This window comes from Neomonachus schauinslandi, chromosome 2, assembly GCF_002201575.2.
Source record: "Neomonachus schauinslandi chromosome 2, ASM220157v2, whole genome shotgun sequence".
Classification (NCBI taxonomy): domain Eukaryota; kingdom Metazoa; phylum Chordata; class Mammalia; order Carnivora; family Phocidae; genus Neomonachus; species Neomonachus schauinslandi.
In genome coordinates, this window is record NC_058404.1 from 145,145,611 (window position 1) to 145,170,431 (window position 24,821).

Here is a 24,821-nt window from a genome sequence, read left to right on the forward strand (position 1 = left end):
TATACCTGCTTGAGCCCAGACAGGACAAGAGATGCCTTCAATACTCTACCACTACCCCACCCTCTGTAAATATGTAAGCCATTGCTTAGAATAATATAAGCCAGAACCAACCTGGTTCCTGGTAATCCACGAATAAGTGATCATCTAGTCACATATGTAAGGTCACCTGCTTTTTTCATGTCAGATGCACAAACAGAGCTGTTGCCTGTGAACAGTATGATTTCTGGCCTGAAACAGGGACAGTTTCCAGGACTACTTAGTGGAAATAGTCAATCTTCTCATACCCTAATATGCTGTGCTTTCATGCCATCTGCTACGGGTCCCAGCAGACACTCATTAAAAGGGAAGATGGCACAGAGAACGTTTCATGAAGACAGTGACTCACCTAGGGACCTGCTATAGTATGATGATGGGGCCTTTGGTTTAGATGAAAGTCATATTTGTTGTGCAGTGTTGGCAATTAGCAAGAAGGCACACAATCCTTTTACAAAATATGGCACTACCAACAGCCCAGGAATTTTTCCTATGTCGGTAATCACTTATGAGTAACAAGCTAAAAAATAAAAAGGCATTTACCCCATGGCTATAGCATTCCAGAGGATTTTCTAATTTGCAGCATTTTGCCAATAAATTTTGATATACCGTATCCACTCTTAAAATCACAGGAAGTGCCAATTCTGAATGTCTTCTTGAATATTCATAAAGAAACCTGTATCCATATCAAACAGTAAAATTCAGAAGCCATGAGTTTTCCTTCAAAACCTAATTATGATTATGAAAAATATTCAATATTTTCACTGATTTTAGGCATTTGGAAACTTTGGGAGGATGGCAGGGAGGTTTAATTGACTACATTTTGAGATAAAGAAACAGAATCAATAAAATTATGTGATTTTTCCAAAGTCACACAGGAGTGGTGTCAGATTCAGAACTTGAAACCAAAACAATCTGATAAGCTGATAGTTTCTGGCTCAGGGTCACTACTTACTTTTATGAGAAATTAATTTCCTGTATTTGGATGGGAGCACACTTTTCTCAATCATCTTTGAGGCTAGATTTTATAAGTATTAGAATTTTTTTTTGATAGAAAGTGCTAGCTAGGTATTAAATCATCATCTTCCCCTCTTTTCCAGCTAAGTTTTCAAGCTGGAGTGGTCCAAGCATAATCTATACATTCTTCTGGGTTACAAGAAAGAGAAATCTGGACCCTAGAATGTTTACGAAGGAATCACAAGCACCTTTGAAGTGATCTTATCCAACCCCTCAGTTAGTAGCTGGAACGCAAGAGCCTAAGGAAATTAAGTGGCTTGACCTACATTCCAAAGTTTGTGCATGACAAAGCTAGTCTTTGGAAATCTGGTCTCCCAACTCATAGCTTAATGTGATTTCCAATAGGAAGTTGTGCCTATCGACTTTTCCAGTACCAAATGCAAGTTTAGGAATGAGTGGGTTCAGGCAGTGACATTTACTTTTATAAGCCATATCAAATGTAATTTCAGAAATATAGCTCAAGTCATTCTACAAAGAGCTTTGAAGAAAACTCAAATTCTTATGCATTGTTGGAGTTTAATTGCTCCAAATAATGCTTCACAAAGTGACTTTGGAAATACTTCAATCACACAGCAGTATTGTTTTAATATTACATATTGAAATCAGTTTGTCTTGCACAAATTAATATGCATTTCGGAATGGACACCTGAGATGTTAATATTCCATCTCTCTAATCTTTAAATGCCACACCATGGCTTTGGTAGTAGGTATTAAATTAATTAAAATAGAAGAGCTCACCAGGTATACCAATCTGAAGCCATTCCTTAGGGATGAGTACCTTAGAGCAAAGTTTGCAAATACTTGACCCTCACTGTGTTTTTAAAAATTCTGTATTAGTTGTCAACACTTAAAAATCAAGCAGCTTCCAGCTTCTTTCAAAATGCAGGGTTGCTGGAGGGGAAGGGGGTGGGAGGATGCAGTAACTGGGTGATGGACATTAAGGAGGGCATGTGATGTGATGAACACGGGGTGTTATATAAGACTGATGAGTCATTGACCTCTACCTCTGAAACTAGTAATATGCTATATGTTAATTAATTGAATTTAAATAAAAATAAAATAAAATAAAATAAAAGACCCAACTACCCCAAGCCTACATTCCCATATGCTAACAAGTGGCTGGAGCTGTATAAGTAGCTGCCACTTTTGACTCCACCAAGCATCTCCTCTTGAACAATTTGAGTCACTCATTTACATCATGGGTTAGCCTCTGTCATCATTCAAGTCTACAACCCTTCCCAAAAAGTCCATAAATATAGTACTCCATTACGAAGATTTTACAAAAACCTGTATTACTCTTGCAAGAAATCATCTGGCTTGTTGGAGAACTCTGTGCATACAAATCGGTCTTCTGTAAATCTGCTGAGTGGCAAAGATGGAAGATCAGGTTCATCGTCATTTTCTGAGTTGATAACGCATTCCCCTTGGAATGGCACTGGCAGTGCACAGCATGGGCTGATTTTGCTGGAGAGGACCGACTGCTTGGAACAAGTATAGTTCATAAGCTGGCTCTATAAAACATCAAAAGGAGCAGTTGTTTTTGATGGCTTCATTCTGAACTTATTTATTTTATTTCTTGTTATTACTAGAAAACCAGAGAAGAACTTGGCATCTTCTATTGCTTTATCCTTGGCAAACTGAGACACCCAAAAGGTCATGTATAGTGACTTGTTCTAATAAGGAAGTCTTCTCTATTTGACCTCACTCAAGTGTCACAAGCTCTTTTCACATCTCTCTTTTTTTTTTTAATATTTTATTTATTTATTTGACAGAGAGAGACACAGCGAGAGAGGGAACACAAGCAGGGGGAGTGGGAGAGGGAGAAGCAGGCTTCCCGCCAAGCAGGGAGAGCGATGCAGGGCTCGATCCCAGAACCCTGGGATCATGACCTGAGCCGAAGGCAAACGCTTAACGACTGAGCCACCCAGGCGCCCCTCTTTTCACATCTCTTAAGGAATTTAAGGAGAGGCCGACTAGAGTATTGTTTCCATGGTTGGCCCCACAAGATACAAAGGAGAGTTTTATTGTCTTGTTATCAATGTTATTGTTTTAGGATTCCAGTTTAGAAAACATTTTGTCTCTGTCATTTACCACATATATTGCTATAATATTACTATTATGCTTACATATTTAACATATTTACTTACACACACAAATAATTATGTATGTGTGGATATGAATAAATTAATCTCTGCACTTAAGAAACTCACAGTCTAACTAGAGAGTCAAATAATTAAACAACAATCATAACGCAGTATAATAGAAGTTGTAGGAGAAGTGCATATGTGACCCTTTGGAAGAAAAAAGATGGGCAATCCAGACTGGGTGGAGGTCAGAGTGAAGATCTTAAACAACATGAGTCCTGAAGGACAAATAAAAGTTACTTGGAAACTAAGGAAGAGGAAGAACATTCCAAAATTATTCATCTTTATATATAAAAAATCCTGGAAGTGAGATTATATGACATATTTGGGGAAATGATATGTAGGATCTTTGGGGGTTATTGAGAAAATGTAGTTGAGAAATGATGGGGCTTACTCTGGAAAACAGGGCGGAAGTTCCTCAAAAAGTTCAAAATAGAACTACCCTACAATCCAGCAAGTGCACTACCAGGTATTTACCCAAAGAATACAAAATACTAATTCAAAGGGACATATGCACCCCCCCAATGTTCACAGCAGCAGCATTCACTATAGCCAAACTGTGGAAGCAGCCCAGTGTCCACTGATGAATAGATAAAGAAGAGGTGGTATATATATATATAATGGAAGGTTACTCAGCCGTCAAAAGAATGAAATCTTGACATTTGCAATGACATGGATGGAGCTAGGGGGTATTATGCTAAGCAAAATAAGTCAGTCAGAGAAAGACAAATACCATATGATTTCACTCACATGTGGAATTTAAGAAATGAAACAGATGAACATAGGGGGGGGAAAAAACTCTTCATGATAGAGAACAAACTGACGGTTGCCAGAGGGGAGGTGGGCAGGGGATGGGCTAGAAGGGTGATGGGCATTAAGGCAGGCACTTGTGATGAGCACTGGGTGTTGTATGTAAGTGATGAACCACTGAATTCTACTCCTGAAACCGAAGGCCAGTCATCTCGGACTACATGTGTAAAATAAAAAAGGAAAAGACCAAGAACAGATCTACTGGGAATACCAATTTTTAAAGGGTAGCAGAAGAGAAGAAAATTGATGAAAGAAATTGTGAGAACACAGAGGTTCCAACTCGAAAAACTTCTCCCACCACCTATCATCTTCTAGACACACGTTTGCAGTCATCACTGGAAAAATAAATCATTGCAGTGCTTGACAGCTTTGGCTCTGAAGTCAAACTTCCTGAGTTCTAATCTTGACTTTGCTACTTCCCAACTTTGTGACCTAAGCAAGCTACTTTGCTTCTCGATGCCTCAGTTTTCCTCATCTATAACATGGGGGTTAAAGTAATACTTCCTAAGCTTGTGGGAACTAAATGGATTAATAATTATTAGGAACAAAGAAAGGAGCCTGGCCCAGGTTAAGTACTATAAAAATGTTTGCTGAATAAAAGTGAAATGCTTAGAATTAGCGGCTGCATGCAGAAATTATTTTTTTAAAGTTTGTACTATAGCAATTATTATACAACCCCAGAATGTTGGTCAATAGTGCCTTGAAGTCAAAGAAAGAGAGAGAACCCTACAACGTAAAATTTAATTATGTTGACTGAGTGATATAATAGACTTATAAGCCCTATTAATTCATATCACCTAATATTAAAAATTAACATCTATTATAAAGGTTATGTGCTTTTTGGAATGGTGTATGGATTATATACCTTTGAATTATAAGTTCTAGAAAGTTTCTTATACTTATCAGTGCTTATATCATTCCCTGATGCTTCACAATATCACACCCAACTCAAAAAGCATTAGGAGAAATACTCTAATAATAAGATCATTAAATCAATATGAAAAATAAACAGTAGAAAGGGTGCATTTATCATGATGAGGACTGTCACACGGGTTTCTGTCTCAATCCCTGCTCCAGTTTCATGGACAAGTTCTTGCAAACCTTCACAAAACAGGTCATTCTCAATATTGTTACATTATTTCAGAGATTTTGAAAGGGAAAACAGTGCAATTTTTGGAAGGTAACATAACTGAATACCAAAACCTGAAAGTTCTAGATCAAGTTCATGTAAATGCAAATACAGAAATTTGAAAATTATGTATATATAAAATCCAAAATATAGCAAAATGAGATGGATGTAAACAATCTAAAGATGGTTAAAAATTAAGAAATCTTTTAATATGATTCACCAATGAATAAGTTAAGTGGAAATCAAATGATGATCCTAAGAAAACAAAAGAACATTTACTAATGTTAAGAATCCATCCTAATTAAAAACAGAACAACCTTGGGATGCCTGGGTGGCTCAATTTGTTAAGCATGGGATTCTTGATTTCGGCTCAGTTCATCATCTCAGAGTCGTGAGATCAAGCCCCTTGTTGGTCTCCGTGCTCAGCGCAGAGTCTGCTTGAGATTCTCCCCTCCCCCGAACCCTGCTTATGTGCACACTCTCTCTCAAATAAATAAATAAAATCTTTGAAAAAAAGAAAAAACCAATCTCTAAAATAAGAATGAAAAATCTCTTAACACATACACAATACCTTTCTCAAGTCAGTAACTTTAAACCTGTTTCCATGAAAGTCTGGACCAAGATAGGAATGCTAGAACCATTTATAGTTATTATTTTATTTTATTTTATTTTATTTTATTTTATTTTATTTTATTTTATTTTATTTTTTAAAGAGTTTTTATTTATTTATTTGACAGAGAGAGAGAGACAGCGAGAGAGGGACTACAAGCAGGGGGAGTGGGAGAGGAAGAAGAAGGCCTCCCGCTGAGCAGGGCGCCCTAAACGGGGCTCGATCCCAGGACCCCGGGATCATGACCTGAGCTGAAGGCAGACGCTTAACCGACTGAGCCACCCAGGCACCCCCATTTATAGTTATTTTATATTGCTTGCGAATATTAGCTAATACAATGAAATCATTAACAATTGTTCTGGCATTCCTGACAAGGTGTAGAATTATAAATGGAGTTGCTGGCTTGGCACAGGTATTGTTTATGTGCTAAAGGATATTAGAGATTTTGTTTTGTTTTGTTTTAATTATGACTGAGTCTGTCAGGCCCCCATTTTCTCTTTACTCTTCCCCCCAAGTTCACCTAATTTTCACATAAATAACATTCTAATAGCCTGTCCTGAAAAGCCAGGACTCCTTCTAAGTATGCAGGGGAGTGTTTCTTCCAGCACTAGTTGGGATTCCTGCCATACAGAGAGAAGTTCAAGAACAACATTATGTTGTGTATCTCCAGGATGAAAGGGGCGGTGACCATGGCCACCCTTCCCAGTGGTCGGGCTGAATATGACATGGACTTAACAACCACAATAGGTACCAAAGAAGAGCTGTGGTCTGACCCCAACTCTGTTCCAGCAACGTAAATGGTTGAGGACGTAGACTCCGAGGGATGCTACTGAGTGTCTATGCAATGCCTTTCTATTTTAATTCCTGTAGTTACTCATATCCCTTAATCTTTCATGGAATGGGACTAAAATAGTTGAAGGTGGGGGCTCCTGTCCATAAGAGTCATGGACATCCCCATGAAATTATGATACTAGTCCTTCTTTGTTGCTGCATTTTATTTATCATGATGAAACATTATTCAATTTTCTAACTTGCAGAATGAATAGCAACATGACTTGTAACCTCTGATTTACCAAAGCCTCATCAGGTTTTTGACAGTTACAATTTTTCCTTCTCTGGGATTTAGAGACTTTACACTTGGATGAGGGGCAGTTCGTGCCCCCAAACCTCAGGCCCACATCTTTTTCTTGACATTTCTTTTTTCCTCCAGGCTGATGTGGCCTGGGGCTCTGGGTTGCAATTCTGGGACTTGCTTGGGATTCAAAGGTGAACAAAATATAAACTCAGTTTGGAAGGAAATTAGAGGTCAGCTCTAAAAATTAAAGAATAACAGAATAAAGTGAAGAAAGACAGGATAAGTAAGGAAGAAAGGGAGGGAAGGAGAAGTGGAGGGAGAAAAGAAGTGGGGGAGGGAGGAAGAAAAAATCATTGCCTGAGCTGGGACAAGACAAGAGGGGAGACACGACTGGTAATTCTACTGGTAAGATTGAGAAATGCTCATTATTTTGTTTTAGATTCACGACGTACCATGGTCACCTTTGTTTAAGAATTGCAAGTTTTGGGGCACCTGGGTGGCTTAGTCGGTTAAACATCTGCCCCCAACTCAGGTCTTGATCTCAGGGTCCCGGGATTGAGCCCCATCTTGAGCTCTCTGCTCAGCGGGGAGTCTGCTTCTCCCTCTGCCCCTCCCCCTGCTTGTGCTTCTCTCTCTCTCTCTCTCTCTCAAATAAATAAAATCTTTAAAAAAAAAAGAATTGCAAGATTTTCAAGACTGAGGTGAGTTTTAAGAAAGGAGAGGCTCTCACCCTGCCAAGTACACATGCTACTACATCTCCTTCACAGCACGTCTGATGCAGATTTTTAATATCCACGGCCAGCCTGGCAATTTCAGAAAAGTCAGCTTTGGGTTGTTTTTTAGTCAGCAGAACCAATTCCCTGAAAGAAAAATAAGTACATCTTAAACCGTATTTTGAATTCAATCCTTTCTAAAATTAGTTCTAGTTCATTGAGTAACCAAAATAATAGAAACACATTTGCAAATGTAGGAGGAAGAGAGTATATTTTAAATGCCTTCCATTTCTTCCACGATAGCACTCAGAGCCACACAAAGATCTAAATCACAAAACAAACACCATTCAATTCATAATCATGCAAAATATAGTCATTTTCATCATTGAAATGATCACTTAAGAAGCTGAGTTGCTTAGATGGATAATTTGGAAATTTATCTGACCTGACTTTCCAAGTAAAATTCTTCATCATAAAGACAATAATTCTAAGAGTCTTGGGTCTCCCTTGCTTCTCCCGTTGACAACTGAGCAACATCCCCAAAATGTCTCTGGCAATCGGGAAAATGGGCCTGCCTTATAAAGAGAACTAAGCTTCCATCCAGCCCAATGCTGTCCCAGATTAGGCAAGAAGGTGATATAAGGAAGGATACATCCCTTCACAGGTAAACTTGGACAGAAATACAATCTGGGCCAGGAAAGAGGCACACTGAGTAACATTAAATTCTCCTCACCCCACACTCTTCCATCCCCACCCACAAAACACCACTAGATTTTTCTGTTCTGCATGACACTAGAGCGAAAATCTTTCCTATCTTCCCAGAGAAAAGAATACATTTTGTCTGCCAGGTTTTATCAGGCAGAACAATTAAGAGCCTGTGGAACAATTAAGAGCCTGCATCTTCATGTATAGAATCTTTTGTGCACTAAGGCAGAGATAAGGGGTCTGAGCAGATGGAAGAAACTGAGGCAGGAGACAGTGGATAGAGATGAGGATTGTGTAGTTTCAAGCCCAGCTCTATGTGCCCTATTGAATAGGCAAGTAGCATAGCTGTAGAGAAAGGAACCAGGTTTGCATTGAGAGACATTATTAAATGAAAAAAAAAATGATTTTCAAATGAGTTTGATCAAATGGGGTGATCCAACAGCAACAGAGTTCACATATGTCAATCAGTAACTTACACTGCTTTGGCTACTTTGTGATTGAATTTAATCCCAATTTCACATAAATGGTGATGCCTCAAAGATATTTCTCTAACGTATTTTCTGATGGGTTCTAGCTGTAAGTAGAAAAACACTCATCAAAGAAATGTGTCTGTAACAGCAAAAGTCCCTCTTGTCGTTAGTAAACGAGAAAGAAAAGTAAAAGTTGTTTATCTCCTCAAAATTAGAAAGTCCTTATTGTCTTATTTAAAAGAGACCAAATGCAAAAGCACAATGTGGTTTGTTTGTTGGTTTGTTTGTTTTATAAAATAGCATCTTACTTCCCAGACATCACTTGTTCTAGAACCTCAAACATTTGGAATAAAAAGAAGACATGAAATTGAGCAACCAAAAATCCAGAGAGCCACAAGAATAAATTTCAATAATGTCTTACAGTTGTATTTTGTTTTTATCAAGTTACTAGCTCTGTCATCTTGGACATGTCTCCTACTGCTTATCTAGAATATATGCTCCAGTTTGGCAATATACATTAATAAAGCCCCCCCCCCAATATGTTCATAATTTTTAAACCAGGATTTTTACTTTGGAAACTATCGCAAATAAATTCTTCTACATAAAAAAAAACACAACTATTAAAAAAGAAGAACATGCATGTTTTGTTACAATGGCAACATTTTAGAGACAAATAAAATGTCTCAACAGCAGAATGATGGTAAAATAAATAATGGCACAGGGGCGCCTGGGTGGCTCAGTCGTTAAGCGTCTGCCTTCGGCTCAGGTCATGATCCCAGGGTCCTGGGATCGAGCCCCGCGTCGGGCTCCCTGCTCGGCGGGAAGCCTGCTTCTCCCTCTCCCACTCCCCCTGCTTGTGTTCCCTCTCTCGCTGTGTCTCTCTCTGTCAAATAAATAAACAAAATCTTTAAAAATAAATAAATAAATAAATAAATAATGGCACATTAATTTTGACAAAATGTATACTTCTAATAAAAAGTAGATATATTTAAATCTCGAATCAAAACTAGATATTCAGTGTGATCACAACAATGTACAAAATAAAATCTGTGAATGGAAAAATGAATAAAAGGAAATACACTAAAATTGGTATCTCTGTGTGCTGGGAATATTAGTAATATTTTAAAATTTCAGAACAGCTCTATATTTTCACTTAAAACATTATAATGACCATAGATTATTTTTACTTTGGCTAACTATACCTTACAGTGCTATTTTTAAGAACAAGTTAAGAAATATATACAAAGGCAATATTCAAACCATAAAACTAGCACAATAATTATAATTTAATTTAGTAATTATTATTAGATTTAACTAATTATATTTTATAATTAATTATAAATGTAATTATTGCTTTAATCTTAATTTTGTTGTAGTATACTCATTTAAAATCTAGTACAAACAAGCTTGTCTACTTCTTCAAGAGTCTCTGAAGACTTAACTCATAAACAACATTCTCTAATCATAAACACAATTTTTATACACTTGGTTATGTCATTTTCTCTGAGGAATAAGCAAGAACCATTAGGAATGGACATCCTAGAAGCAGCAATACTGTAAAGATCATAAAGTGGGGTAGAAGAGGGAAGAGCTCTTGGCTAACTTTATAGGGGCATGTTATACATTAAGGAAAATTCTCCACTGAGAAGTGTTAAGATTAAGAAAACTTAAAAGAGTAAGCACAAGTTACTTTAAAAAAAATAGCTTAACCTCCACAAAAAAGTTCATTCTTTAGAAATGTGAAGTAATGAGATATAAGTCTGCATGATCATTTGTTTTTCTGTTTTTCATTAATACAAACCTAAAAGGAGAAAAAGACTGTCCTGCTTAGGAACTCAGAATTGACTTCTGAAAAAGTCACTAGGGGACAAATGGAGAAGGAGGTAATATATTAAAGCTCTCTATGATAATGATAATATCTTTAATGATAATAGCAATAATTATTGAGTACTGAGCATGTGCCAGAAACTGTCTAGATACATTATTTAATTTCTTATCTAAGGTAGATGATGAGGAGCTCGATAGGAAAAATAGGTTGAGAGGAATAGAGAAATAGGGGTTTTGAGGAATATGAGATAAATTTGCACTGAGAAGATCAAAGAAAACAGTAAGAATAAAGTGGCACTGCATTTAGTCTTGAATTCATCAAAATGACTATCAAACTACTACTCATTTCAGTACAACCTTTGGAAAATCCATCTGGTGTCCTCTCTAGTAAAGATGGTCATTTTATGTTGATATTTGAAACCTTTAAGGAGATGCGTGAAAAGTACTTTTATCTTAGAACTAATCACTGATTTACATCTCTTCAATGAAAGAGAAAAGGCCACATGGTTAAAATTAAGTGTGATAGATTGTATTTTCCAATGATGGCTGCAGCGATATCTTCTATCCCGGGCTCTTCTTACAGTGAGACCTTGACAATCTTCCCATCAAGAGGTACAGTGTATATACTCTCCTGTTGTTTTTTTTAAGATTTTATTTATTTATTTGAGAGAGAGGGTATGAGAGAGAGCACATGAGAGGGGTTAGGGTCAGAGGGAGAAGCAGACTCCCTGCCGAGCAGGGAGTGAGATGCGGGACTCGATCCAGGGACTCCAGGATCATGACCCGAGTCAAAGGCAGTCGCTTAACCAACTGAGCTACCCAGGTGCCCTATATACTCTCCTTTTTAAACCGGTGAGGTTTTATGGTGTTTCAACCAATAGTGTATGACAGAAGTAACTTCTGAGGCTAGCTCATAAAAAGGCCATACAACTTCTGCTTTAGCCACTAGAATATGCATTCTTGAAGACTTTGGCTATATGTAAGCAATCCAGCTGCCCTGAGGCTACCATGCTGTGGGCAATCCCAAACTAGCCAAGGCAGAGAGACCACGTGGAGAGACCCTGAGACTCTATAAGAAGAAAGCAATGTTGAGCTAGCCCCCAGGTGCTTCAGCTCCCCAGAGTTCTACCACAAGAAAGATCATGAGCCAGAACTGCCCAGATGAGCCCTTCCTGAACTCCTGACCCACAAAAATCATGAGAGATAATAATATAACTGTTGTTGGCTTGAGTCAATAAATTTTGGGGTGTTTTGATATGCAACAATAGTAACTTGAATATTAAATACTTATGATGAAGTAATGTCTATGCTAAATCATACTTTTCAAATTGTAATAACAATATGAATTGCCTCAGTATCTTATTACAATGAAGTCTTATTTAGTAGATCTGGAGAAGAGCTTCAGATTCTGCATTTCCAATGAGCTGCCCGGTGATGCATATGCTGCTGGTCCACAGTCCACACTTTGCAGAGCAAGGCTCTGAATAACAGTTGACATATGAATATTTTACCTTTATCCGGAAGCATTCAGTTTTATTTTCTTCTTGGCAACATGACTGAATAGCTGTTTCATAGCAAGCAGACATGGTCAGAATAGTGGGCCCATACAAGAATGGATGCTTTTGAGACGTTTCATAAATGTACCTGTAATTTGGAAAATATAAGGTTGTGTTATTTATAATTCAAGAACATGTGCCAACACTGTTTCTTCATCTAGTTTTCTTGACCTGAACTTCTAGAATTTCATGGTGAAAGAGATGAGGTAGCATGATACATAAACACATCACATGTTCATGTCACTCTGGACAGATCACTGTGAAGTTAGTCAGACATTCACTGAATGCTCATGAAATGACCAACTGTAACTTCCAGGCTGGTGGGGAAAGAAAAAGTAACTAAAACTTGTCATTTTTATATAAGAAGTATAAGATAGAAAGTTCAGTAGTCCAAACTGAATTGTAAATGCCAGATTGTACAGCTGGTGCAGGAGGATTAAATTTAGAATCTATTAGTGATGGGGGAGGAGTCTCTCAAGATCATCCAGAAGTTCTTTCTAGACTAGGAAAGTTAAGGCCATTGTCCTCCAAGATATGCCCCTCAATATTTTGGTTTGTTACTAAGTCCCCTGTCTTTATTTCCCTCTCTAGTTCATTCATTCCTCACACTCGAAGAGCTGGGGCATCACCTCTGCCTTTCAGTTGTAATACATATATCCTCCTATTTTTGCAAAGCTTGCTCAAAAGACCCCACAGACACACATGCAAAAATATTCAACAAGATGACATTACAGGCAAAAACTGGCTCAATGCTCACACAAATCCATTTTCTTTTCCTGTGCGCACAGGGAGACTCCTTTTCCAGGCTCCCTTGCAGTTAGGTTGAGAACATGTAACTGAGTTCTGGATGATGAAATATGAATGAATATGCTCCACACCACTTTGAGGTGTGGCTGTTAATGTCTCAGCACAGTTCCCTGCTCTCTTTTTCTGTTTCACAGTGACCTGGGAAACACATGCTTCAGATAATAAAGAGGTGGAAACATCTTGCATTCCCGAGTTACCCCTTGGAGAATTCTCAGGAGCTGAGGCAAGTTAGAGAGAGATGAGCTGCCAAGTGTCAGAGTAGCCAACTAAAACAAAATAAAAGTAACACTCAAGACTTTAATCATTTATTGGGATAGTTTGAGCAAGAGGTTGAACTGGAGAAAGGGCTGACTCCCCAACCTCTCCCCCTGTCCACTTTCCCTCCATGATCCCATACCAGTACCAGCCGAGGATCAGGTAGAGCACCACAGACTTGGGGATGGCTTTCTCCTGCGGGATCCCCAAACAAAAGGCTCCTGTGGTTTTAAGGACCCTGGGGCAGGGGGGAAGGGGAGGGAAAAGGACTGGGAGTGGGAAAGCCCTGAGTGCTGAGCCAAAGTGCACCGAAGTCTGTCCAAGTTTCTCCCTCCATCCCCCCAGTGAGGAAGTCACAGCAGGGCTGGCCTAGGAATGAAACTATGCACAAAAACATGGCTGGTATGGGGGGAGGAAGGAACCCAGCCCGTGACTACAGCTCCTTCAGAGACTGAAATGTGTTTTGTCCCAGTCCGGTGTGGGAAGCGCAGCTTGCCCCTCTGAGGCCTGTGATCCATAATTGCCTACTGTCAGGCCTGAAAAAAAAAAAAAAATCATGCCCAGGATTCAACTAGGAGCCAGAGAGAGCCAAAGAGAACCACCCAATTTAGACTGTGATATGAAAAAGAAATAAATCTTTACTGAATCCAGCCAATATTTAGGATTTTAGGATTTATTTATAAATTTAGGATTTCCTTGTGACCACAGCACAGCTTAGTCCATCCTGATTATTATAGTACTATCCTTAATGCAAGTTTATGATGTAATATCTGTAAAGTAGGCCAATATCACCAGAAAAATGGTGACACCAGAAAACCAGGTTTTCAACATTGAAAGGAAAGGATAATGGAGGAAGTGATAGAAAGAATAGGGACTTGGTTCATGTTTTAACTTGCCCCCACCCCAAGTTCCTTGGATAATACATAAATCTGTATGCCTGCTCCTTTGGAATCTAACTCCAAGTCCTTTGGGGATCCCAGAGAAGAATACAGCTGCAGAAACCGCTGAAGTCAAATGAAAAATTTCTACTGTTGCCTTCCCTGGAATGATTGAAAAAGCAATTATATCTCATGACAAATAGCCAAGGAAATGCTTAACATATTTTAATAGAAATTCCTGAGTGCTACAGAGTCTAAAAGACAAAATCCCACCCAAGAAGGTGGCTAGAGTTTCTGGGGTCAGGGACTATATCCATATGTGACTTCATCAGAAGACTATTTCTTGCTGCTCTCTGACCAGATAGGGAAGAGTGGTGCCATAACAGAAGACAAGAGATTCGCAGGAGACCTGAAGCACTAACCAAACATCAACAGAGACCTTATCTAACAACTGGTGTGTAGCAATCCTGTGGTAACATTTCCTTTTGGTTAAAAGTACAAAATCTTTCTTGTGGGTGGATGACCGAGGTGGTAGCCATCAGAGTTGTTTACCAGAAATTTCCAGATCCCCTCCTTTCAGGCAAATGGTAGGATTGTGCATTCCCACCCCCTCTGAGGTGACGTATGACAATGGGACTTGCTGGTTAATGATGTGTGAGAAGAAATGAGGAGTGTTGCTTCTAAACAAGCTTAAGAAGCAATGCATGATTTACTATCATCCCCTTCCCTTGCCATAGTAATCAAAGAAGCAAGTGTTGAGATGGTGTCTTTGTCAACCTAGGTCCCTAAGTGACTATGATAAGCAGACCTCTTACCAATCTACATTGGACAGATAGCATGAGTGGGAAAAAAAACAAAAACAAAACACCTTTTGTTATATTGAGCTGCTGAAAATTAGAGATTATTTGCTACCAAACTAAAGTTAACTTATCCTGGGATTATTACTTTTGCTTTTTAAAAACGTATAAAAGAAAAAAATCATCCACAAACCATGGAGGGAGAAAAATAGGCCAAATAATTGAACTGAACATTATTCATTAGCAAGACTTAGAAAAGTCTGTCTGCGCTTCCCCCCAAAAAACCCTCCTCATTCTCACCAAGGGGCCCCAAACCCCTGGAAGTTTAGTCAATAGGCTTCTATCAGCAGAGTTTCTCAAGCCCAACTTGTAGAAACAGAACAGACCAGCAGAACTGATATTATCAACATACACATGCCTCCCAACATAAGGCAAAATTTTTGGTCAATATGAAATTTCATCAAAGTCATTCAATACCTCTGCTCTTTATTGTGTATGCTGAATTAAGGGTTTATTTTTGTGCTACAGTAACAGTTCCCTTAGAAGATATTCAATATGAGCCAATCTAATTTCAAATCTCCAAAGTTTAACTTAGTATAAGGAAAAGCTTTCTAATAATTAGAGCCATTTAAAAAATGGAATGTCCCTATTGTAAGGTAACATAGGGTCAAGCTTGATTGGAAGTCAGGTTCTATCGTCAGACTTACAATAGAAGCTTACAATAATTAAAACTGCTATTGAAAATTCCTTAGATAATCCAAAGGCACAATAACTATGGTTTTGTGTATTTGTAGACTATGCTATATTGTGAAAAATCTGAAAGAGCTGACTTTTCCAGCCAGCTCTGATGTATGTTACTGTTTCCTTGGTTGAGAATTAAATGAAGTTGTTGCTTTATAAGTATGAGACAAATAATTAGAAAATTATTTTTCCTTGAATAATTATAGTTGTCTGCACATAAGTTAAGATTAGCATTTAAAATAATTCCTTAATATTGACTTCATTGTAAATATTCAAGAGATAAGATTCACTGCATGAGTATTGGTTAGATTTTGTAATCTCTGAATATTCAACCCAAACCTGATTTTATAATTCTCTCTTAGAGTGGAAGCACTATAGTAAATAGGTAGCTGGGTCCTATTTTGGTTCCCATTTGGTTGCCCCTGATGTCAGACAAGTTGGAACCTGACCAGTCCTCATCCCTTAGTCCTTTCTTTCCCCCTTTTTTTTTTTTTTAAGATTTATTTATTTATTTGAGAGAGAGCGCGCATGCACACACACGCATGCAAGCAGTGGGGAGGGGCAGAGAGTCTTAAGCAGACTCCACCCTGACCGCAGAGCCCGAGGCCCGGCTCGATCTCGAGACCCTGAGATCATGACCTGAGCTGAAACCAAGAGTTGGACACTTAACCGACTAAGCCACCAGGCACCCCAGTCCTTTCTACCTAAGTGGCTAGGGCCAATTAATTTCTTCTTGAAGGCTCAGTAATGTCTGGGGCAATTCTGCCCCCACATGGGTGAATTAAAGGAGTTTACATTATTCAACATCAAGTCACCCTGTCTGCTCATTCATCTCTGGTCTAAAGTTTCATGTCTAAAATCTGAAATCAAATCACTACCATCCTCCTTGCCCTCTAGAACCAGCAGTCGGGTCATTGCCTTATTCCCGTTGTCTGAGCCTGTCTTGATAAGATGGCTAGAATTGCATTCCTTGAGAACTAAAGTTTTTTGTTTCTCTTATCATTTCTATCTCTCTAGGCATTGGTTTCCAAGCCACTTGCTCGCACCCCTTTACAAATAGACCTCTATGCTCACTAGAAAACAAAATAGGAGCTTGCCTACCCATTTGCTATAATGCTGTCCACTCCAGGTGGGAATTATAGAATCAGATTTTATGAGTAGAAAACTCATCTCTGTCTAATCTGCAATTGTCACTTATTCTTAGGTTCCCAATGACAGGCTCTCCCCATGCCCATCAGATACCCTCTCTGCTATCCCTTGATGAATCTCCCAAATGCCAGCCCCTTGTCAGACCTATTACCTGCTCTCTGTCCCCAGTACTCCGTTTATTATGCTCTGCTGTGCCTTTCAACATCATTTGCTACTGGTCTGACTAATCTAACCATTAAGGAAATGGGTCCTTTATATTGCCCTCGTAAAAATTATTTTTAAAATTTTTTTGTCCTAGGGGCGCCTGGGTGGCTCAGTTGGTTAAGCGACTGCCTTCGGCTCAGGTCATGATCCTGGAGTCCCGGGATCGAGTCCCACATCGGGCTCCCTGCTCAGCAGGGGGTCTGCTTCTCCCTCTGCCCTCTTCCCTCTCGTGCTCTCTGTCTCTCATTCTCTCTCTCAAATAAATAAATAAAATCTTAAAAAAAAAAATTTTTTTTTGTCCTAGTCATTTTTAATGTTTCTACAAACAGACATTTTCATGCCCTGTCAGGTTTACTGAGATTGTAATTGTCATTCTGAGGGAGAAAAATATATATTGTAGGTCAAATTTTTACCTTAATTCATGTCATAAAGGATTGTGTTCTCAGAAGCCCATATTTATATAAAAGATCAGTCTTCAAAATTGGAAAACACTCTTCTTCAGAGAGTATGGCAAGGAGAAATGACTTACCTCTCCTTCACTGACACTTGATTCACTTTGTCCATCTCACAGATCTGCTCAGGATTTGGAATTTGGAATATGTCACTGTAATCTGCATCATCTTTTTTGTATAATAGGAAGCACTTCAGTCTTGCTTTGTTATTTATATTGCAACAGTCAGAAAACTTCTGTTTGTCAGCCTTTCCTTGGTTATAACAAATGTGCTCTAGGAAGGTAGTCATCTGCAGGAGGAAATAATAATTTAAAGGGGAAGCACGTGTGATCTACATTCCTAGGAAAGTTAAAGAATTATTATCAAGAAAAGGCCACTGAGCATATGATCTTACACTCTGTATTTAATAATCCCTGGACATAGCTCTTTTGAGCAAAAGTTTTTTAGGTTTTTAAGTCTAAATTCCCACATGCTAGACATGGACCAAATGGAACTTATCACTCTCTCCTTTCCAAAATAATTGTGATTTCAAGTTCATTTTCATACAGTTGTTAAGAGGTATTAAACATAAGCCAAAATTCCAGAGCCTAATGAAATCAGGGTAATTTTTGTAACTATCCACCAAGAAATAAATGTCATTTGCTTCCCCTGCTTCCTAATTGTTTTTAGTTTGGTTTCCATGGGAAGTTATTTTAAGAATTGAACTCCGAGGCAGTGTGTATTCAGTGTCAAATGTTCAAATGAATGTAATAATTCAGTTAGTTTTCAAATACCTTTGAGTGGCAGTAAATGTGTGGGATGCTGTAAACTGCAAACAACATACATATCCAGATTTAGGGAATAAAGGTGGAAAAAAAAGGCCATCTTTTGAAGTAGAAATAAGAAGGAGTCACTATAAAATAAGTGAGACTAGTGACTGGCAGAAGCACTTCATTTCCAATGTCTTTGTAGGGATGCCTGGGTGGTGCAGTCAATTAAGCAGCTGACTCTGGATTTTGGCTCAGGTCATGATCTCAGAGTCCTGGGATCAAGCCCCACATAGGACTCCACGCTCAGCAGGGAATCTTCTAGAGGATTCTGTCTCCCTCTACCTCTTCCCCTTCCCCAACTCTCTCTCTAAAATAAATAAATAGATCCTCTAAAAAAATAAGATAAAATAAATAAAATGTGTTTCTAATTAGACTGATGGTTTTTCTATGTCTACTAAGAGTCTGGTAAGAGATAGGTTTTAGCCCCAAGAAGATGGAATAATAATAAAAAAAAAAAATTACCAATCGAGAAGAAAACTGTTGATTTGTAGTTTAAAATATTTGGCATGAGACAAATGATCCAAAACATATGTAGATTGTACCAATATGTTAGTGTTCATCAAGAATTTGCTCATCATAAGATAGACACACTTTATGAGACAATAGTAATCCCCGAGATTTTCTACTAACTAGGAAAAAGAGCCCACAATAATATTCACTTCTTTCTTCCTTTTCATATACTCTTAGAAACTTTTTAAAATTAGTACTTTGATTTCCCAGGAACCTTTATATGATGATGTCAGATAATAGTATTCCAGTGGGAGAGGCGGAGCAACCAGCCAAAATGAACAAATTGGCCTCTACATTATAATTCATTCTCTTGAGCATTTGGTTCTCTGAGTCTGATCTCCCAGAGATGAAATGAAGAACTGTAGGCTTATAAACCTACAAAGGTTGTATTTTGAGTGTGATTGATATACATATTGTTGCCTTAAAATCCCCTACTTAATTCTTCAACATCCCACTTCATAACAACACCTTTTGGTTGGAATTTTAGTTTAAATAAGAGAGAGAAAGGCAAAACATGATTCACCTACCAATTGGTGAAAGCATTCTGACGGTGACTCATGTGCCTTGAGGATCTTGCACTTCTCTGCAAGATCTACCAACTCTTCAACTATGGTTTGTACTTCTTCATAAGTTAATTTCTGAAGAAACTGAGCAACCATAATCCTGGCGCTGAAACATAACACTTGTGAGAGTGTTAAAGATAAAATCGAACTTTTCCTCCATCATTGTTAGATCACTGCCCCCTCCCCATTCCAAAATGATTGTGATTTCAAATTTCAGAGGAGAGAATGTTGATAACAAAACTCACATGTCTCTTAAGTTCTCCTGCAGATAATTTGGGCTATTAATGTGGCGCAAGGCTGAAAAAAATGAGATTTTGTTTGCATAAGAGGATATTTTCAAAATTGAAATCTCCCTTTATAATTCTGAAATCCGTATTTATTCACTTACAAATTTTCAGATCTTTTTTATTTGCCACCAAAAATTAAAACAAATTTTACCAGACTATATCTTCACTTGTGTTTAAACTACATTCTGTGAATGACTTATTTCTATTCAAATATATTGTGTACTTAACATCTGTCATTAGCCCACAGATAAGTTGCATGTACTTGTGTTGACACGCCTGAATTAATTAACATGATTTGGTTATTTAACTCTTTATATTAGAAGTTACTAGCATATCCAAGGGATACTAAGAAAATTAAAGTTTAACATTGGGAGCAGATGTATAAACATTAGCACTTTGCCAGGCTTCATTTGGCAAAGACAATATCTCACCCATTTTGGATTTACTCATCAACTTTATTTTTTTTAACACCTCCACTCACCACACACACACACACACACACACACACGTTATCTATTGAAAACAATATCTTCTTATACTAACAGCTTCCAAAGAGCTGAGCCTCTTTCTGTTAAATAAAGAAACTATTATCATCTCTAATACGGGGAAAGGCTTTGGAGTCAGTTACTCTGAGTTCAATTTCTAGCTCTGATACTGAATGTGGCCTTGGGAAAATAGCTTAAGCTCTCAAAGTTTCTGTTTCTCTACCTAGAAAAAATAAATAAACTCTACCACATTGGAGAGTTGTTAGGATTAAATGGAAACATACGTGTGTAGCGCTGAGCACAGCACCTAGCACAGAATAGATACTGAAGAATGTAGCTCATAATATTATTCCTGCTACTATAAACACAGTTGCTTTATCCAAAATCATTTACCCAATTTCAAACACAAGTTTGAAATGTATCTTTCCCTCACCTAGAGTGGAAGTAAGGCTAAAACGAGATCTTCCCGTGTGTGTTGCCTCAATATATTAGCTCTCTTTCTGCATCCCTTCCACAAATTAATTTCTAGCAATTTCCAATGACTCTGTTGACAATGATAAGCCCTGAGGAAGATAAGCCTTTCCTTATATTTTAGTAGATATTTTAGTAGTCATCATGCCTTATGTCCTGGCACATGGGATGTATAGATTGTAAATAGGATCCCTACCTGCAGCTAGTAAACTTCTCTGAAGAGTTTGACATTGAACGTAGCTGAAGAAAACAAGAAAACATATGGGTCTAAGAGTCTTCATTGTTCCAGATGAACCTTTAAAGAAGGTGCTCTATCATCTGAAAGAAATGAAGAATCCTTTTTATACTCTTTTCAAGGAATTACTATTAATAATTAACCTTTTCCTGGTGAATATTTTTTCTAGGCCAGTACGACCCTGATAAAATTGAAGAAATTCATGACAATGGAGAAATATTGCTAATGGATGGCATTCATTAATGAATACTGGATTTTAAAATGAGTCATGTCAATCTACTTGTTTTTTTTCAAGATTATACCATGTAGGCCTTGTAGTAATCAATAAGCACCTTTGGTACAGATCTCATTTCCTGGGAATGCCTGTTGACACGGACAAAGTTCTGAAGTGGCAGGAGGGAAGGTAAACATGTACTACCACAAGTTCAAATAAATGGCTAAAGCCCTGGTTCCAGTGCTGGGCACATTTTCAAGTCCCTGGGGGTGGGGGTGGGGGGGTGGTGCATAGGCCTTGGAGCAAACCCAAGGAAATGGGACCTAACTTACTGAGTGTTTATTGTAAGGCTGGTGCTTTATATGACTATTTTTAGACAACAATATTCTTATTTCTTGAATAAGAAATTAAGATTCAGGATCATATAGGCCTGCCCGCCATACTAGGTAGCCACCTAAAAGTGGCACCTGGAAGACTTGAGTTCTGGAAAAGACCAGGAACACATTGTGCAGTCTGTCGAAAGGCCATAAAGCTGCTGACAGCACTGGCGAGGGTGAACTGAGACAAGTGCATGGGCAGCCTCTTGGCCCAGTAGCTGTATGAGATTGAGAGCATCACGAAACTCAAAGGCAGACATGAGGATGACGTGGAGCTGCCGGACCAGCGAAGACATCAGGATGCAAATGTGCAGATGAAGCACACCCTGGTGCTGAAGGTGCTCTATGAGAAATGGAAGTTGATCATGAAATTGGGCCTTTTCATCTCTCAATTCAAGGAATGAACTTTTTCAATGACCCAGGACAGGCAACCAGGAATCACTTCCAAGTGCATGCAGCTCTTGAGGCTTATATCTGAGGCAGACCCAGAGGACCTGGATTTGCCTTGCCAGGTCAGGGCCTGCCCACAGGACTGAGAAGCCAGCCAAAAGCAGCACTTGGGAGCCTCAAGTTCTGGGGAGGCTTGGGAACACACCACGCAGCCTGTCTATAGGGTACAGGTGGAGGAGTCTGGACTGCTTTGCAAGGACGTAGCTTGTTGGGCTATGGGAATATCCTTCACTAAGAGACATCTGGAAGCCTTGACAAATCTGGACACCTTGCAAGGGCTGATTCCAGCATGCTGACCATGGTATCCTCAATGAGAGACAACTGGGAGTTGTGTTTGTTACAGTAGCCTGGGACTTCAGAAAATAGGCAGACCTGAAGCACTTGGATCACCCTACCCCCATGTTGGAAACAGGAAGAAACAGAAAATTTAAGCAGACCAATTACCAGCGATGAAATTGAATCAGGAACCAAAACCTCCCGACAAACAGAAGTCTAGGGCCAGATGGCTTCACAGGCAAATTCTACCAAACATTTAGAGAAGAGTTAATACCTATTTGAAGCGGGAGAGCTAGGTTCTTGTCTCACAGAGTACAAGAATTAATCTCATGGACAAAGGAGAGTGAGCAAAGCAATAGAGTTTTAAGTAAGGATACAGAAAAAACTCTCAGGAGTGGGAGGGGTCCTGACAGGGTTGCCAATGTGGGCCTCCACCAACATTCTTTTATCTAAACATTACCTTAACATTCTTGTGACGTCTTGGTTTGAGTAAGGACTGGTGATAACATCTTTAAGAGCTTACTTCTACTTTGGGGTCTGGTTATTCTTTGTTGGTCACAGTGTGACTGCCATAAAAAGACCCCACCTCTGACGCCCAGGGCAGGGTGGTCTGGTTTGTTCCCTTATCTCTGATTTCACTGTGCCTCAGCATTTCTGGGATTTTTGGTGAGCCTATTTCTTCCTACCTAGCCACAACTGCTCCTTAGTCATATTCTCCTCAAACTACTCCAAAAAATAGAAGAGGAAGGAAAACTTCCAAAATCATTTTATGAGGCCAGCACTACCCTGATACTGTTACGGAGCCTGGACTGGATCACCCGGCAGAAGAACCAAGGGGCATTTGGAGATCTTGGAGGATAGGAGGTTTATTTAATGCTGGCGGGCTCCGAGAAGAGTGGTCTCCAAAGGTCTGAGCCCCGAGCACAAACAAAGGGGACAAATTTATACTCTTCTACTTCCACATACTTGGCACTTTTGGAGCGTGTGTGAAGCAGGGCAGGGAGAAGAACCAAGATTGGTGTGTGCAGGAAGCAGAGCAGGGAGAAGAACCTGGAGAAGCCCCGGGGCAAGGACTGGGACTCTCTCGCTGGCTCGGTCGGCCATCTTAGGACACAGATTTTCCTTATCATTCCTCCTTCTGATGCCCCTTTAAACACCTAGTTTAGAGGGCATCATTCTGTTTGAGTTCTGAGGGTTGACTGCAAGTCTTGGGACAAACATGGACTTAATCATAAACTTAACAGCACGCCAGGTAGTAGAAGACCAGGACTGACTAGGGCCAGGAAAACCATGGTGAAATGTGCTCAGGAGTAGACAGCAGAGGGCCAGTAAAAGTGGGATCTATGACCTTAGGTAGAAGCCTTTGGGGGAAAGTCCAGTCAGGAGGGGCAACAGTGTAGAGTCCAACTCCCAAGATGAGGGAAATCATGCCGATGAGAGCCAGGGACCATGGTGAGCAGGTGTCCATCAGTCGGTGGGGTCTCATCGAAGGTGAAACCAGAGTGGGTTCGTGAAGTCTGGCCGGACCCTCCACTGGCACAGCTCCTCGTCCGAATGATAAGCTTTCTTCTTTCTTCCAGTCTTTGACCCAAACTGAGTCCCCTGTCTGGAAGTATACCTGAGACCCTAAGGAGATTGGGGCCCTCTCAAAGGTGTCATTTATTTAGGGTGGCCCCCAGGGCCTGAAGCTGCTCCTTTATCCCTTTATCTCCAACCTGATGCAAGTTTCCTGGAAGGCTTCCCAAGCACAGGGGAGGCCGTCCATATATTAATTCAAATGGGCAGAAACCTGATGTCCCAGGTGTGCAGTGAGCATGCAGGAGAGCTAGGGGTAGCTGATCCAGCCATGGGAAGTTAGTCTCCTGACAAAACTTTGCTAAGGTTGCCTCGAGGGTGAATTCATTCACTCTATTTTCCCTGAACTTTGGGGCCGGTAAGCGGTGTGGAATCTCCAGGTGATGTTGAGAGATCTGGTCAAGACCTGTACAATGTCTGCCACAAATGTGGGTCCATTGTTGCTACGGATTGTTAATGGCAGGCCGAACCGGGGCATGATCTCCCGCAAGAGGACTTTAGCTACTTCCCGGCTTTGCTCCGTCCTGGTCGGGAAGGCTTCGACCCACCCAGAGTATGTGCATACTATTACTAGAAGATATCTGAACCCCCTGCTTGACTGCACATCTGTGAAGTCTACCTCTAGATCTTCAAAGGGGGTTGCTTCCATCCTCTGGACACCTGGTGGGGGCCGTGGTGCAGACCGAGCATTATTTTTAGCACGTTACACATCGTTCACTCGTTGCTCGGCATAGTGCTGGCAGCTGACTGATGTAGTAGTGCTTCTTGAGAAGGGCCTCTAATGCGGTTTTTCCCAGATGAGTGAGTCGATGGTGTTCCTTGACTAGATGCCCTCCAGTTGCTGTTGGAACAAAGATGAGCCCATCTGGCATCATCCACCATCCCTTTTCAGTAAGGGTGGCCCACTCAGCCATGCGCATTCCTTTTCCTTTTCAGTGTAACTGGGCGGAGAGACTTCTTCCAATGCTGTTAGGGCCATGGGGAGGGAAGGGGCTCTGTCCATGTCCTCACTGGCTGTGGTCTTGGCTGCCTTATCTGCCAGACGATTTCCCCGCGCTATGGGATCATCTCCTTTCTGGTGTCCCTTACAGTGCAGGATTGCTACTTCCTTTGGAAGCCAGGTGGCTTCGAGGAGTCTCAGTATCTCCTCCTTGTTCTTGATAGCTTTTCCTGCTGCGGTTAGGAGGTCCCTTTCCT

At 39.7% G+C, this 24,821-nt stretch overlaps 1 protein-coding gene across 1 annotated transcript in view; it reads right to left on the reverse strand.

Moving 5' to 3' along the window:
• LOC110591371 (alpha-fetoprotein-like) overlaps window positions 1-20,778 on the reverse strand; it is a 46,337-nt gene extending 25,559 nt beyond the window's left edge. The window contains exons 1-9 of the mRNA XM_021702284.1: window positions 20,694-20,778; window positions 19,500-19,551; window positions 19,219-19,360; window positions 17,450-17,661; window positions 12,045-12,177; window positions 8,713-8,810; window positions 7,549-7,678; window positions 2,347-2,561; window positions 577-709 (exon numbers count right to left, since the gene is read on the reverse strand). Of these exons, the coding sequence (XP_021557959.1) occupies window positions 577-709; window positions 2,347-2,561; window positions 7,549-7,678; window positions 8,713-8,810; window positions 12,045-12,177; window positions 17,450-17,661; window positions 19,219-19,360; window positions 19,500-19,551; window positions 20,694-20,778 (1,200 nt within the window). The remainder of the gene's footprint in view (window positions 1-576; window positions 710-2,346; window positions 2,562-7,548; window positions 7,679-8,712; window positions 8,811-12,044; window positions 12,178-17,449; window positions 17,662-19,218; window positions 19,361-19,499; window positions 19,552-20,693) is intronic.
• Between the last annotated feature and the right edge of the window lie 4,043 nt (window positions 20,779-24,821).